We start from the raw sequence: 18,171 nt of genomic DNA, 5'->3' as shown, positions 1-18,171 counted from the left end.
TTACTGCATGTATTTCATACTTATTCACATGCTAGATCTGATCACAGATAAACAAACTAGAAGGGTCCATTATTTATATGGTGTAATAAATATTTATATGAGGGCTCTGCTTCGAGTCCCATATACATCTGCATTAAGAGGAGGAAATCAAAACAAACTGGGTTGGATCACCTTCTGTCACTAGAAGCATTAGAATGAAAAATGCCAGGGAATGAGTACCTAAAGGACTGGCTCATTTGCTGCTCTTGCATTATCAGATTCCATGAGTTAGAGAGCACCACTGACCATCTGACTTTCCTCGGGGCTTTGTAAACACATCCATTTCTCCCCTTTATAGAGGCACAGGAGAGAACTCGTATGTTGAGTGACAAGGACATTTCACTTCTTAGCAGACTACTCAGCTTAACCCACACACCACGACCCAGAGCTGGGCTGTGGAGCCGGAGTTCCCACGATCTTACACTGACTCCAAAGCCAAGCCCGGATTCCTTCTACCCAGGATGAGCAATTAAATTGCTCTGGGTTTTTTGTATATGTGATGGAGAAAGATAGGGGTCCTTGAGAAGCAGTCCTGGATCCTATGTTAGAGGTCAGCTGAACACATCCATCTCACTCTCTGTGGTTCAGAGGGGTAGCTACTGTAAAACTAAATAATGTGAACATGTCTGGTGTCCTGAATATGATCAAAGATATTGCTACACTAAGTGATAAAAAGGGTAATAATCATTTTCCATCCAAGTTCTTCCTCCTCAGCCTCCAAATTAGACCATTACCTTGCGCTCAGATACACGTAGGAAAAGGCCATTTTTTAAATTGGCTTCTCTTGATATAAACAAGTCACTTAGAGATGCAGGCAGAGGCAGCTGTAAGCAACACGAAAAAGGGGCAAAGGGCTCACTAGACTGAGGGAAATGAATGGTTCATCGCTTGTAAATAGCTCTTTCCCCAGAGACTTCCCTATGCTCTGCGTATGCTCTCTGCACATGCTGGCAGCAAAGTGGAGGCTTTATTAAGAGAGTTACAAATAAGGTCAAATTCCTTTAGGAGCTTTTCAGAGTTCCCAAGGCATTCAAGGAGGGGTCCAGCTGTTTGCAGGGGTTTCCCATTACGGTCAGAAACACAAGTTTTAGCATGTTTCCAGCTAAAAGGGGATCTTGCAGATTTTCTCTTTAATGTGACAGGGATAGGATGGAGTTCTTAGCAATAGCTTTCTCTGCACAGATGACAAGTGCATTCATACAGACATTAGACAAAGAGAAAGCATGTGTCTGGCATGGCATGGTGTGTGAAGTCTGACTTGGGGATCTTACATCACCCAAAAGCAGCACAACAATAGCTGGATTAAAAGGGCTGCAACATCACGATACCTCAGGACCCACCTGAGCACCTGATGTCTCTCATGCCTCTGGAGAATCTGGGAAACTCACTGTTGGTAGAGTTTATTTCCTTAACATTTCTACAGGAGTACAAGGTCTTGTTTTTCAAAGCAGAAATGACACAAATTGAATTATTTTTTTACCTTATATATGCAATGCTCTATTAGGCCATCTCTCTTCCCCATCTTAGACCTCAGTTCTTTAAAAGCCTCACCTGTACAAACTGTAGATTTCTAAATTCAATCCAAATGTGCATTTCTTCCACAGGAAAAAAAAAAAAAAAAAAGGAATCAAATTTTCTGAACTGTTTTTCATTTGGAGAGGAAGAAAAGATAACCTTCACCACCTTTGGGGCAAGTATGAGTTCTTCACTCATCAAGTAGCTCATTTTGCCTGGATATAAATAATCACTGCAAACTTGTCCAGGACCTAATTCCCAGCAAAAGGCCTTTTGCCAAGGCTCAGACTTGACACAAATCATCAGTCCCATGAAATTCAAACAGAATAAATCTTCCATAGACAGAACATATCTCAGTTCTGCCTTACAGGAACTAGATGCTGCCACAAAGTCTGAGTCATACGGTCATATTTGTAAGATCAGCTTGCTGTGAATGTCTGGGATCAAAGGCTGTCATGGAGCAGCCCTCCCCACACTGGAAACGTGGGAACGTGCAGGGAAACGTTCTCTAGCTAGCAAAAGCTTTGATTTATAAATTGTGATGTTTCCACCTGCTCCCAATGGAACAGAGTTGCCTGCTGGGCTAGGCAGGCCCGTGGCAAAATCACAGCTTCTGGAGCAGGTTGGAGGACCCTGAGTGCTGCTCCCACAATTACTAGTGGCAGCTGGGAGCACAACCCACTCATTTCTCTGCTGTAACTGTAGGTAGGACTGTGATTTCTTGCAGTGTGCTGTGGGGAAATATGATGTGAATATGCTTTTTGCTGATTTTGGTTGGAGATGGATCCTACACCACTTTCTCCTGTAGCTCAAAGGAGTGTTAACTACAGCCACAACTCACATTCCTGCGCTCCTGCATCACTAGAGCTCTGCCCCATTGGGTCAGCTCACACAGGTGGATGAAGGGAAGGTCGTGATAAGCAGAGACTGCCTGTAGCATTGGCAGTGTCATGCTGAGGGGATCTACAAGCTGGTGCTGGAGAGACCTGAACAACCACTCCCAAATGTAGCTGGGATTTGAGAGCTGAACTATGGGGAGTCAAAAGATCACCTGCTCACTCACAATTTTTTTTTAGTTAAGCTCATCCACACACACACACACTTCACTCAGGATTCCAGCATGCAGGGAAACATCAGTGTCAACAGCTACAGTCTGTCCTTCACCCTACACACACGGTGCCCAAATGTCTGGGAGAACCCAGGGAAGTCACTGCTTCATGGTGAGTTCCTCATCTCTCCTCCCCAGCCCTACAGGGCATTCAGTCAGCCATTGTCCTACCTACCTACCTCCTTGGCACCCCAGCAGCTCCAGGCTGATTTAACACAGATACTTGAGACCTCAGCAATCCAAACATGTGAATATCTGCTTGTGTCCAACATCTCAGTGATTTTTAGCATCAGTTCACAGCTTAAAACTTCGTGTTGGATTTTATCATAAAGCTTCCTCAGCATTCCCATCCCTGGCTTGTTGTTACAGTGCCTTGTACTGAGCCAGCTCTCATAACTACTTTCATTTAAGAGCTCACACTGGAGGAAGGCTCTGCCTCATCCCAGCAGTAGACTGTGTGCTGCATTCTAGGATCCGACACCTCATTTTCTTGGGCAAACATCCCAATTTGTAGAGCTCACAAGGCCACTTTGAAAGCAGCAGGGCATGCAGGCACTGGAGATGCTATGGCACGTGCAGCCCTGTTGTCAGACCCCACTGCTTGTTCTCCCAGCTCCACTGCCTCCCATCCCGTTTTCTGGTGTCACATAACTCATATGCCAGACAGTACAAGTTTTGTGACTTAGCACCTGGGCAAAGAAGAGTAAAACTTTACAGCTTCACATAAGGTTTTGCTTCACGCTGACACTGAAGAGCAGATCCCTGTGCTGGTACCTTGTCACTGGTATGTGCCTGTTCCTGCTCTCTCAGCAAGGACAGAGGACTGGGGTGCTCAGGTCTACTGTAGAAACCCATCCAGTTTAATGACTCAGCAAGTTCTCACCCAGCAGCCCAACCACCACAGAAACCAATGCACAACCCCTCCCAAACACCAGACAAAAGTGGTCTAAGCTAACCTGCCTCACATATCTGCTTCAGCTTCTGCACCCTGGTATCTGGGGGACAACAGAAGTACATCCAGGGACACTGGTCACCTCAAGAGATGGGAGGTAACTCGTTAAAGGATGTTGACTCTGCTGTCACTCACCTCACCCATGGGACTGTGTAGGAGACTCTGCACTGCTCAGTTGTACTGCAAGTGCTCAGGTTTTCACAGCTACACAACTTTAAGGCACTCCCCACACTGCACAAATAACCTGACTGGCCTGATTCCACCTGTGGGTTCCTATTGACACCCGTCACCTGTGTATTATATTTCCAAGCAGTCACTTCACATGCTTCCATTTGAATAGCATTTAACTCCTTAATGGCACTGCATCAGCAGCTGTGAAGCTGAAGATCTCATACAGCTGAACAGATCCCAGCACAGGCAATAGCAGCAGATCAAGCTTCCCTGTACAACTCCCACTAAAGCCTTCCCCCCTCTGGAGGCAATTCCTTTTGGAAATCATTTAATTCCCTCTCAGCTCTGCAGAGAAGGATCATGAGGAATGCTGAACACAGGATTTTGTACTGCAGACTGTTGCTCTCTCTTCCACAGCCTAAAATATTCAAAGTCATTTCACATTGGCTCAAGAATAGACAGTTCTAGCGAATGTTTTTCAATTATTTATCTTTCACTCCTGACTGTAAGAGACTATGATAGCCTAAGAGTAAAGAAGCTACTTGAAGATATTGTAAGCCAACCATAACATGATGAAACTTAACAACTTGCTTTTTTAATTTGCTCTCTTGCTTTAACTTCAGTAAAAATTTAAATGCAATATCAAGGCTTCAATGTCACACATGGCACATGACAATATGCTCCTTCATGTTATAGGTAGAGGTTTGATGTATGAACCACCAAGAGGACAGAAAATTGAACAAGAAACCCAAACACCTTCCAGCATATAATCTGATGTATCTGTTAAAAGCCTGTGACTTGATAACTTGGCTGGGACATCGAGCTGAACCTCAGTTTGGTGTTCATGATGAAGCTCACCAGGTATCACCAAGGTACCACACATCAGGAGCACTACCATGGCAGGTTTAATGTCCCACTCCTAATTTTCTGATCAGGTTTTGTGCCAGCACTACCATGATGACAGTAAATGAAATCACCCTGCCCAGTTTAGCATGCTCTGTCAATCCATCCCCCTGCTTACCAATCATGGGCATCCCTAGGTTTTGGTATGGGCACTCCAGGCTGCCTCCTTGTGTCCTCCCAAAGATAGCAGAGTAAATGGCTATCACCATGCTCTTCTTACAGCTTAGCCTCAGCTTGTCATCTTCACAGGCTACTTTACTCTTGTATTCATCTGGAAGGAAACAAACACTTAATTACTCAGCTGACCCAGAGGTGGGCACCCAGCAGGGAGGGTGGGAGCCCTCTCACCTCCCCGTGGTGTGAGCTCAGCAGCAATTCTGGGCGCACGCCCAGGGGTGCACATCAGCTACCAGCACAACCCCAGCCTTAGCACTGCATTTGCTAGAGGAGCACGGATCTTTCCCATCATACATTCTCCCTTGACAGTATCAGCACATTTAGCCTAGTACGTGTCAGTTCTGTTAAATAGCCAATAATTTCATTTTGCAAACAAATAAGTGAGGACGCATGGCAATTGAGTGATTTCCACACGGTGATATGACAAGGGAAGGTGAAAGCCTATCTTTAGGAACCTACTTCATCCATATCAGCCCTATATGTGCCAAGCATTTACTCTACATCACAGAAGCTAAAATTCAAACATCATCATTCTTAAAAGCCTTTTTTTCACAGCAGCTCTCCCTTGGCAGGTCCAATGGAAGCTATGCTAAATTGGTTAATTATGGAAACTGCTCCTGCCTGTTGCAAACACAGATATACAAAAGCTGCTCCCCAAATTCTTCTCAAAATGGTCAGCTCAAGAATGCAAAATACATTCTTGCTCTTGTAAGGTTGGTACACACAGAACAGTCACTTAATTTACATCTCTCGAGAAGACTGGACAATCATTTCATAAGAAACTGCATGTCATTCCCTCCTCTTTTCTATTATTTGGATTATGGGAACCTCTAGAGGTCCCAACCTAGAATAGGCCCTCCCCATGTGTGTCTGCCAACACATCAATGAAAACAAACACTGTTTTGAAGAGCTGAACCTTTGCAGCTAGACATCTACAACTGTGAAAGAAAGAGGCTAAGAATAAAGCAGTGGCATAAAGAGACTAAAAAAACTGAAGTGGCATGTCTGTGGACACTGCAGCCAACTTAGGGCACCGCCAGAAATACAACCTCAACCTCCCCAGCCTCTATAGAGTGACCTTGCACTTGCTTATGTTATTTACCATTATAAATGTAGCCACAACAGCATCCAGATTGCTTATTGGGAAGGGTCTGTGACCCCTGGTAACCTCCCAGGCATGATCAGTCATTTCATCTTGAATGCCTCTAGTTGTACCAGGTCAAAATTGTGCCATAGAGCACACAAGCAACCAAACACATAACCATCAGCCAGTGCCTGAGGCTGCCCCTGGCCCTGTATCATTTCCTAGCATAGACGTGATCTTTCTCTCTCTCTGACATTGTTTTTTGGTGTCTAGTATCACAAACATACACACAGACACACACACATACATATATATACATACATATATATATACATACATATATATATGTGAGAACTTATGCAGAGTCTATATGCACCAAACTATTCAGTAACTGAGAGCACCAGCTAATAACTACTTTATGGTCTGACGTTCAAGTCTTTAAATCCTGGCAGTTAACACTTAATGTGACATTTTTTTACTGTAGTGTAATTCTAGGTTCAAGAATTGTTTTTCCTTATTGGTGATGGAAAGTAATTCTTCCACCAAAGTTGAATCATAGAAGAATTTAGGTTGGAAGACTCCTCAGGAGGTCATCTAGCTTAAACCATGTTTGAAGAAGGACTAATTTCTACTTTTGGTTAGATTTTTTCAGAAGAGAACATGTATTACACCAAAACAGGAACATGCTGATTTAAAAGAAATATCTGAGAACAAAATTATTCCTCATACTCAACTTGGAAATTCCTACTTGAAGCCAAAAAACAGCCCCCTCAAAGTAGCTTATTACCTGGTGTTCAGATCATCAATTGGAATGTGAAAACGTCCAAACCTTCACAGTCCAGGTGAGAATCTTAACCCTAGACCCTGTTCCAGTACATAATCTTCCTTCTCACTCTGCAACATTTTTGCAAGAAACTCTGAAAGATCCTAGTTTTTCTCCCACTGCAGAGAAACTTTCGAAGCTTTAAAATATTTATTGAATGTGAAAACACTTCATGATCCATCGCTGTAGATGAAGACACAATTAAGGCCTAACTCATTCATGGGAGAGTCTGTGCAGAGAACACACATCCCTCAGCAGTAACTATAAAAATAAACCCATGACCAGCTGAGTATTTAAAACAGTGACAGGAATCAGAAGTAAAAGCTTTTTGCAACTTCAGAATATGTAACAAGAAAAGAACCTCATGTAGCTGTGAAGAATCAGTGATGGACTTGACAGTGTCAGGTTAGTGGTTGAACTTCATGATCTTAGAGATTTTTTCTAAATTAAATAAGCCTATGATTCTATGACTATCTTATCTATTTCATCCACAATCAACATGAAAGCATCTGAATGCTACACTGAACATACTAAGGGGTTTCATCTTCGCCTATAAATGTCTCCCGTAGGATTTTTGTTTCTTCTGTGAGGGAAATTAAGTCAAAGCTTTACCCTGCTATAAACTATAAAACTTAACAGAGTATAATAGAACTTTATAGACGTATTAGATCTTTTTTTATTTTAGGAAAAACCCACAAATTAAAACTAAAAGCGCAAGGGCACAAAACTCTCCAATAGGACAAGCTATACAAAGGTAATGTTAAACCAATATTACAGAAAAGAAGAATGTTTGTGACTGGCTGAAGTGGTTGAAATATTAAATAGTTGATTAACTTTAAAAAAAGAGCAATTTTGAAGCCTCTAATGAGAGGGTCCTCTGTGAAGGTCTTATTTCTTACAAGGCACTAACTCAATTTCCTCTTCCAATTTGGTTATTATTAGCTACATATCTCAATTAACAAGTATAACTGATTGCTTAACCACATGTTCTATGGACTCATTTAAGATCTTTAGAATATTTATTAAATTCTGCTGACCATTCAAAGTCAGAGCTTGTAATTTGGAAACTTGACTGGGATTTAAACACAGTGAATATTGCACTGAGCCCACTGGGATGGACAGACATTCACTACTGAGGGTCAGTCCAGCAGTTATGAGACAGTTAACAACTTGTCCTTATAACACCTTCCAGTTCCTAAAGGAGCTACAAGAGAGCTGGAGAGGGACTTTTCATAAGGGCATGGAGTGATAGGACAAGGGAAAATGGCCTGAAGCTGAAGAAGGGCAGGTTTATATTGGATATTAGGAAGAAATTCTTTATTGTGAGGGTGGTGAATCACTGGAACAGGCTGCCCAGAGAAGTTGTGGATGCCTCATTCCTGGAGGTGTTCAAGACCAGGTTAGATGGGGCTTTAAGCAACCTGGTCTAGTGGAAGGTGTCCCTGACTATGGCAGAGGGGTTGGAACTGGATGGTCTTTAAGGCCTCTTCCAACACAAACCATTCTATGATTCTACGAACAACAAAACACTGCCTCTCACATTTGCAGTTCTTACTCTTGTAGCCGCCCTGGGAAGTCATGTTCAGGGCTTATGGGGGAAGCTGCCTGATGGATGGCTCAAAAATCAGACTAGTGAGGTGAACCTGAGTGCACACTTCTTGGGAACAAGGGCAGTTTGTGGGTGATGTGCTCCCAGAACACTGCAGTGTGAAGTAAGAAGGCTGTGCCACTTGAAGCAGATGTCACCTCGCAGTCACTAAATTCTGCCCCAGGAAACACCTATTGGAGCTGCCAGTTCCCAAGGCTCTGGCTGAGCCCAAACTGGTTAGGCTGCAGCTGCCTGGTCTGGCACAGAGTGAGGCACTGATTTCTTAAAAAGAATTAAAAAAAAGGAAGAAAAAAAGGAAGAATGAAATACACAGTAGTACTTCAGTCTCCCAAAATGTTCCTTTAAGCTTGATCACTGGAAAGCAGATGGTCTTGGTGTTTCTGGGCAACCTGATAGAAATCTGGATAAACAAACAGATAAGAAAGTGATGCTATGGAGGACACAAGTCTCTGAAAGTATTTTCTACTTCATAGCATTGCCACCACCATCTTAACCAGGGTGAGCAAAAGTCAGACACTGGTGGCTCTCAGGCACTGGACAACAGTAAGGACTGTGACTGATACTAAAAAAATACAGAGCTAAGCATCCTCCATATATTCACTGGTACTTCACCGATAAGGACCTGACATAAATATTGAAAAGAACCGAGGCAGTGCAAGTGACATAAGAGAGCTGGGACTGGGAACGAATGTGCATTTTTCTCTCTCACTCTCCCAAGCAGAACTGGCCTCCTACAGATCACTCACAATCTGGTCCTAAGCCTGCTCTAACTGTTACAGTCTGGATATAATTCAAGCCAAACGCAAACATTTGTATTAGTGGGTTTCATGTTTCACCCTGAAAAATTAAACACGCTTAAATGGCCTCTGAAAGGTGGCAGTGATATTCAGCAAATGGCTTACTCCACTCTAATCCCCCATGCAGTCATTTGTAGGGCAACAGAGATTTACCATGATTAAGATATTTGCTAAGGATAATATCCCTTTTATTACTGCCTGGTTTCAGAGACACTGGCTTAAATATAACTGAGTAGAGAGAACCCAAGGAGGGAGCAGCTGCAGGCTTTTCTAGACACGTTTTTAAAGGTCATTATATGACACTATTATAACATAGCTTGGACAATTATGGGAAAAAATATAAATGTTTCTAACAGAAAAATGGGCTCTCTCAAACGGTAAAATGAATAAGAAGACCCATTGTAATCGTAGGATGCATACAATAATATTAACCTAAATGACCTATAGTAAATACAATTACCCAGTGTCTTAAGAACATTTTCATTTTTGGTCCACAACAATTTTCTGAATGATCATGATTCGAAGCTTGAAACTAAATGTCAATTGCCTCAATCTCTTCAAGACCTTAGAGATAAAAGATCCTCAAAAGATTTTGTGTCTAACAAAGTGATGGAATGCATTATTGCCAGAGTTCTACCTTGCCTAAAATTATATTTTTGAACAGAACTTGTGGAAAAAATTATGAAATTTTGCTAATTAAAATATGCATACTTCACATAATCAGTGCATAATAGCTGACCCTATTTCCCAGATCAAAGAACTGGTAATACATGTTAAGAGAAATCTGTTTTCCTCACAAAATCCTAAAGGATTTCAATCTTAGAACTGAGGATCTGAGCAAAGTAAGTAATTTTTTAGGAAACAGAGATGGTTTTGCCCAATTCCTTCTCACATCAGGATTGTTTCCCATAGACAACCTTCCTGCTAGGTTATAACTATTTATAAATAAATTAATCAGACTGCACCCGAGATGCCACTTCAGAACTGAACTCCATGTTAGCCAATAACTTCTCTTTAGCCCAATTTTTGCCTTGCTCACCTTCATGTCAGCTTTGTTACCTGTTCTGCTGCATATCACCCAAAACAAAGAACATTTCTCACCTCAAAACTCATAATTCTTCATTATATCCAGCCATTCCACCATCACCTCATTAAAGGATAAATGACCATGGATGGTGGTTAGTGTTGGTCTGTAAAAAAGGGCATAGGGACCACCCCCTCCTCACTCAGCCACTATGAGATGCACAGTGGGCCAGGTGGCACAGGTGGAATATGCAGCTTTTTAGTCAGAAGTTAAAATTCAACAAACTTTTATGGAAACCATCCCCAAATAATAAAGATGATAGTAATGCATGTGGTGAGATTTTGGTAATTTCAGCACATGCCTAGGCAGAATACTTAGAGTGCAAAAGTCACCACATAGCCATTTCTGGTGTCAGCCTAAAGAGAAAAGCCAAAACAGGGCTTAACCATGGAAATACAAACTCTTTACTACAGGTGTAGTCACTCCAGACCACAATTCACAGAGTCACAGAGGACAGAAAACACCCTTGGACAATGTCTGGGCCAACTCCCATGTTTATACCAGAGTCAGCTAGAGCAGCAGGCAGCTGCAGGCCATGTCCATTCAAGTTTTTAACACCTCCAAGGATTGAAACACCACAATTTCCTTGGGGAAGTTGTTCCTGTGACACAGTTAATCATGTGAGAGATGAGTATAGTGAGTACATGTTACTATCTCTTCTGCAGGAACTAGGAAGATGAGTCTCTAAGACAGAAACCTAATAAACACTAGGACAGACACCTCTAAGCAGCATCCTTGAACATGAGTGTTGTGAACATGAACAGCCCATCTTGCAAATACTCATCCAGTGCCCTTCCTTATCACCTGTGACTGTTGTTTTTATTTTTTTTCTTCCCCCATAATCAGCTAATTCCCAGGACCTTATGAAGACATACAGAATATTTTTGAGTGCATGTAGATCTAAGTCCATCCACCCAAAATTAAAAAGAGGAAATATATCTCAAAGCAGAGAAAGCAAGAGTGCCTTGGACAGCATTCACCGACTACTACACTACTCTGAGAAGATAATTGTGTTAAAAGGATATTTTCCAGTCAGTTCACCCCTTTGAACTTTTTCCTAATGCTTCGATTCCTGTGTTACATATTTACTTACTTTTCATTTCAAGAAAGCATTTGTTATTTCAGTATTGCATCCTCTTTTGCATTTCAGAAGATATAATCGGATTCTGGCCTCCAAGTCCCCAAATATAAATCATAGATTTACAGAATCCTAAAATGGTTTGGGTTGGAAGGGACCTCAAAGATGATCTCATTCCAACCCCCCTGCCATGGTCAGGGACACCTTCCACTAGATCAGGTTGCTCAAAGCCCTGTCCAACCTGGCCTTGAACACTTCCAGAGATGGGACATCTACAACTTCATTGGCCAGTCTGTTCTAGGACCTCACAACCCTCACTGTAAGGAATTTCTTCTACCCTCTTTCAGTTTAAAGCCATTGCCCCTTGTCCTATCAGTGGACAAGTCAACACAGGTCAGAAATTTTCCCCAATGGCAAATGCCTACTATTTAGACCAGTGCAAATTGCTATGGCTCCTCACTTTTTGGGGTTTTGTCCAATTTCACTTACAACAGACATCTCCCATCCTGAGTTCCAGAGCTTCCTTCTTCTCCATGTGAACCTGCTACTAATGAGAACCTTTCTTCCATATGAGGATTTGAGTAAATCCATATCAATCCAGTCAGCATTCCCTTAGGCAGGATTGGGTGGAAGAAACCTTTCCAGGACAGAAAAGTTCTCCAGAGTCCTTGAGTACAGTCCTTCCTTTCACTCCCCCACAAGCATTTAACTGTGGGCTACCTCGTCATTCCCTCATTCCCAGGGGATGTAAAAAAGATCATCCCTTTAATTTGGAGCATAAAAAAGTGAGAGTGTTATAAATTCATACATTTACATGGAAATATCTTTTAACATTATTTCAATTCAATTTTCCCTTCAAAAACGTTTTGTGAAGATGCTCTAATTTAACTTTTAAACTGAGGTTTGCTGCCCTCGATGGCGTGCACCGCTCACTTCTGCAGGAGCAAATCTGAAACTCTGAAAGATACAACTCAGATGACAGTCCAGAGTTATATCAAATAGGCAGCTTGCCAACTTCAGAAGTACCCTGAAAACTCAAGAGTGCCAAGTTTTGGAGGTCTGAAACCCTTTTGACAAGTAAGAAGATTGTTCTTTGCCAACGACCTTGTCAGATTCCTTTAAAATTACACTCCTGATGCACCCATCCAATTTGCAGTGTTTAAAAGGCGCCTCTCCCCACTGTCACTTTCATTAGTCTGAAGTAGTTGTCCTTTTATATTCTCCTGTGAAAAGGCTGGCAGGGTTGCAAATTAACTGCTACATTTCATTTCCAAAGTAGAGTTCAGATGCACCTAGTTGCACTTTCCTGTTGGACAGAGGTGCATGGTTACCTAAGGAGGAAAAAGGGAACAATATCAAAATATGTGCACTAGACTGTGAGACGAGTTAAATATAACACCTGGGAGCCCAAGACAAATTTAATTCTCATCCCACTTTTTCTGTTAATGAAATTGGGCTGATTTTCTGAAGCAGCTGTGACTTACTGTTGTTCTGCTGCCTGAGCCTCTGCCTCACCATTTATTAGTCCTGCTTCCTGAGAACCTGCTGGCTAAAGTTCAGTGAAATTTAGCAGAAACATTGAGATGACAAATGTAGTCATTTTTTGAGAACTGGTAGCCAATATCAGAAGAGAGCCAAATCAATGCCAAAGCTGTTTGTAATTATTGCACTGTCCCACCAGTTAACCTGCCTGGATGTACTAACTGGTCGATTAGCATGGATATGAATCTGGAATAGCTACACCATAGGAGGCAACATAGGAAGCATGGCCACAACTTTTGTTACTGCAGTGAAAAGATGGGAAGGATGTACTAGAAGTTACTCAAATATATAAGCAAAAAGACTTCATTAGTACCACTGTTCACAGCACTTTTGTTCTGCTCTTCCAGTGGTGGTGTAAATTAGGAGTAATGCTGCTTAAAGTTATTATTAAACTAGATGAAAGGGAAAATTCAGTCTTATATCATTAAAACAGTCTTCTCCAAATGTTAAAACAATGGTGATAATAATTCTGACACAGGAACATTAAAGAATACCTGATTGATATTTTTACATATAATCCATTGGGTTGCCTAGAACACACGATATGTGAACATGAGGCCTAGTAAATTAAAAGCTAGTTCACTACAGTCCTAAATAATTAAACACACAGTATTCCCTCAATGGTTTTACCTGAGAAGAAAAAAAATGTAGCTGGGAGAAAAACAGTAAGCAAATGCCCAAAATTCATCACAGATTCTTTAGGAGTCCCAGCTCCCAGAGATACAATTAGGTGACAACCTCCAGTGTCTTTTAAATAGTCAGAAAAATAACTGCATAAGTGAGAAAAGCTTGATGCACAATTATATGATGAAGAGCTTGAAATATCAGGAGATACCTGTTTTAAAAAATGTATAGTTAATTTGAAAACCAAATGCAGGATTGATATTGAAAAAATATTGCAGAAATGCACAGTACTGGAAAGAGTTTATTTCCATGCCTCCATCCCAGAGAAGATTCACTCCTGTTTCTTTTTTTTTCTAGAAGACGTTTATTTCAGGAGGGCAATTGATCTGTATTTTCTGTCTTGAATAAGTCCATCTACAGGATCCCCTGCAGAAGCCCTGCGTAAGTTTACTTCTCTGTTCTGTGAGTCCTACACTCATGGTTTAAAATGTGGAGTCAATATAACAGATCCAACCTTTCACAAAAGTCAACCTTATCTCAGTCTGGTTTATAAGCATATTGTTTCTGGGATATGCTTTTCCTGTCACAGTTCTTCACCAGTACACCAGAAAATTTTGAAATCTATTGTTCAGAGCTTGCAAACCTCTACCACATAGGAACGTGCTGAGATTTAGGTTTATGGGTTTCATTTTTAAAAGCTTGGTTTCCTTGTGTTCTGATTAATTGCTCCAAGGACACCTCTTGCTCTTCTGAAAAGTTGCAGATCACCAGCAGCCAAGGTAATTTCTAACACTCAAAGCACCAGCCACCACACAACCTCCATCATCAGCACAGAAAGGTGTCCCAGGTGCCCAGAGTGCCTAAGGATGGGCTAGATCTCCTGAAGTACACGAGGGTAAAGGCTCCCAGCTCCTTCTGGCAAAGCTATTGACTCACCTACCCCAGCACTGGAAGACTGTAGTCTATCCCTTCCTTGTCATTTTCTAAAAATTCATGTCTTAAAAAAAAAGATATTTTTATCCTTGTTTTTTTTTTTCCAGGACCCCACAGAAAACTTAAGTGCCATTGGACAAAGGGGATCTGTAAAAGTCATAGCTCTAGAATTTATGTAATTTAGGCAGATTTCAGAATTTGTCTTTTTCAGTGGTTCACATCTGGATACTGGACACCTGACCCAGCAAAGGGAATCCTTACACCTTCATAGTAGGAAGCATCATGGTCTTCACTGGCTCCTTGTTATGTCAAGCAGAGCTAACTGATTAAGTTTGAAAGAAAAAATGGAATTTTTTTTATTTTTTTTTTATTTTTTATTTTTAAACTCTCCCAGGTCAGTAGCAGTTTCCTTCTCCATGGGGGCAGGAAATAATGATGATAATAATAATAGTATAATATAATTACATTATTATGCTATAATAATATTTTATGTGTTGCACTAGTTAATATATTAATATTATAATCATATGTATAATTAAACAGACAATAATCTTTGCATTTGCCTACAATAGAATCACATGTTCCTCTTAATCCTGCTCCTGACAGTCAAGTGATCAGTGTGCTACAGAGGCAGGGCTATTTGACAGCTCCTGAAAACCTCTGTGCATCAACAGCTTAAAACAATATTAATCATTTGCATTAATGCTTCTCTGCCCCCAATTGTGGGCTGATGGATCTGTCCTCTGTAATTTATAACATTCCTTTATTTACACCTTTTCATCACCACAGCAGTTGCTGCCCGAGGTTTTATTGCCCTTATAAATTTCTACTCCCTGCACCATCTTAACAGTTTTGAAATAATACAGATAAGCAAGAGTGAGCTGATGAATGCAGAAGGCAAAAGGCTTGTTCTGTTGCCTCGGTGGCCAGACCAGAAGGATGTGCCCATTAACCATCCCTGATTCCATCGTGCTGCCTTGGAAAGCCTGGCCCACCAAAAAGCAATGCAGCAAACAATACAGTGAACTTCTCTTGCCACCAATAAACCTGTCTGACAAGGGAGATGAATGCTTTTCTGAAAGGGTTGATGACTACTGAATTACCAGTCTATCCTAGCACTAAAATCAATCACCAATTAAAGGAACCAGGAATACATTTAGGTCCCTCTTTGCTCTTGTCTGAAATTTCTACAAAACCTCTGTTCTTTCTATAGCCCTCTGCTCTGGCTCACAGTGCTTTGCAAATTCTGTCTAGGGAATGAAAGCCCTGAGGATGTGTGATGACATGAGGATTTTCATGCCATGTTTAGTAAATTTAACAGAAAAGATACAACCCTCAGCCCATCAAAGTCAACAGCAAAGCTCACACAAGATTCAATACTGACGGAATGGGTTGTAGGGAAATTAAAATGTGAGCAAGAGGCATTCGCTGCAAGCCTATGTGGTCCTTCCAAAACAGCCTTTTCATACTTTTCGGACAATTCAACTGAAATCTGACGAGCAGATCTGAGCAATTCACTAAGAGACATGGAATCAGAACACACAGTATGACTCCTCACAGTTCTTTGATAGATGGAAAAACTGGCACCAGTAATGGTATTCTGCCTTCACACAGGCTCTGAAGTACCACTGGCAAAAAAAATTGAACATCCTCACCAAATGGCAGACACCCCTGGGGCACAGTATGACAGCTCTATCACTGTATGATAGAGAGCATAACATTTGAAGACGACATTTTCATCAGAAGGTGATCTGATAGGAATTAATTCCTAATTGACTTTTAAATTCAGTTGCTTTCTAATGAAAATTGCCTAGGGCTGTTACCTGAGTAAGATTCTGGCAAGGACATTAGGATGAGCATTCTTATGTTTGAAAAAAAGTGTTTGACTTTTCAAGAGAATTAACTGCACCCTTAGATTCTAATTAGATCTGTAGCAAAGAGAATGAAAGCCTGTTCTCTTCAAACACGTGTCCAGGTTGATTCTCAGCCTGAAAGTTCTCCCATAAACCAAAGCTACAGGTTTCAAACTAGTACAAAGCAACCTCCTTCACCCTCTTTTCTCCTCCTATCACCTCACAAACTTTTGGCACTTCACCCTTTGCCAACAGCCATGCGTTTCCTTCCCTAATACATTTCTCAGAGCCTTGATGTGCCTTTCCTAAATATATTTTTGTATTGTCACAGAAGGATTTGAAATGCATTTGGAGCCCAGGTCACAATCCAGGTTTTCTGAAACTTCAAAGGCTTTAAGCTTACATTTATGAATAGAAGAGAGAACAGCAAAGTTTGAATTTACACTTTTTTACATCGCTGGGATGACTAACACAGGCAGGTTTCAGGCCCACCATCTTCCAATTATCACATCCAGCTGTTTCACACAGCATTTTAAAATTAAATAAAAATAATAATAATTTTAAAAAAACATTGGATGGAGATTATCCCTCCCAGAGTCCTTGAAGTCATAAGCTAAAGGAGTAACTGCCCAACAGAAAAAAAGGGAAAATTTCATTATGGGAAGCTACAACTTAGGTTCTTCAGAGCTGAGAAGGGGACAGTGCATCGAGGACAGCAGGACAGCATGGCAATGGCAAAGGAGGAGACAAGAGAAGGGCACCGTATGGGAGACTCATGGAGCAAGTCACATAAATACAGTAAGAGCCTCCTCCTCTCAACAGCACTGCCAGCAAATGGCCACACAGGCAACATATCTCATTCCAAATATTCCCTTTGCAGAGAAGGACAAGCACTTATGGCCCCATTTTGTTCAGGAGCATTGGCACTTCTGAAACAGCAAAGCCAAAAAAAATAACTAAAGAACCAAAAAGCCATTACAAGTAAGGAGCAGCTGTGCAGGGGCAGAGGGATCCCTGCTGGTACAATAGCCCACAGCAGCAACCAGCCCCAGTAAAATCAGCTGCAATGGTATTGCTGGGATGCAGAGAGGTGAAGTTATTTCTTCAGCACAACTTAGGCAGCCCCACAGATCCTGTTCCCAGCCAGGATTAGATCACACAGCCCCTCCAGAAAGTCTGGCACACAGAGCAAATATTTCCTAGCTTACAATAACATACAATCTTACACAGTTCTCTGCCTCTGAAGTGAGGGGGATGAACAAACACTGAATTGTTTGAATAATATTGGTGAATCCAAATTTCAGTTGAGGGAATTCATGTTAGACCAATTAAATAGTATGTCAATTCCCCCTAATTATCTGGTCCTGTAGCCTACCCAGTAATTACACTTAATGGGTCTAAATCAAATCAGCATGTTACCTGAGAAATAATTAGATTTATGTGCAATTTTTTAATGATTCTGAGAGATACCCTAGAGACTGAAATCCTGTGTGTGTTCAGGGCTTGATCCTAGGCTTCAGTGTGCTTTGGGTGAGGATCTCAGGCTACACTGGCCCTGATAAATTAAATGTGCCTGTTCCCTGGCACTGAGGCCCAGTGGCATGGGACAGCCCATCACCACTCTCACCAATTTTTTTAGCCTCTAGAACAGGGTGACCATATCCAGACATCCCACTACAAACCACTCCTGCCAGTGCTAAATGTAGTGTAGAATACATCTACACCAGCAGAGAACAGCTTCAGGTTTGAGTGCTACAGCAACACATCCTCACCTTGACCTGGGGGGATCCTCCTGTGGGCTCACTGCTCAGTTTGTAGACAGCAGGATGATTTGCAGAGGCACCTCCAAGTTTAGAACCACAAGCCATAGCTGTGCTCT

General features: G+C 41.5%; 1 protein-coding gene across 1 annotated transcript in view; it reads right to left on the bottom strand.

Annotated features, from left to right (window-relative positions):
• The window catches only part of EVA1A (eva-1 homolog A, regulator of programmed cell death), a 158,264-nt gene that overhangs the window by 115,245 nt on the left and 24,848 nt on the right, over window positions 1–18,171 (bottom strand). Inside the window, exon 4 of the mRNA XM_027641176.1 lies at window positions 4,807–4,959. Within this exon, the coding sequence (XP_027496977.1) occupies window positions 4,807–4,959 (153 nt within the window). The remainder of the gene's footprint in view (window positions 1–4,806; window positions 4,960–18,171) is intronic.

Source organism: Corapipo altera, unplaced genomic scaffold (genome assembly GCF_003945725.1).
Source record: "Corapipo altera isolate COAL_440 unplaced genomic scaffold, ASM394572v1 46, whole genome shotgun sequence".
Taxonomy (NCBI): domain Eukaryota; kingdom Metazoa; phylum Chordata; class Aves; order Passeriformes; family Pipridae; genus Corapipo; species Corapipo altera.
The sequence above is the reverse complement of the archived record's forward strand: the minus strand, read 5'-3'. Positions and strand labels throughout refer to the sequence as shown.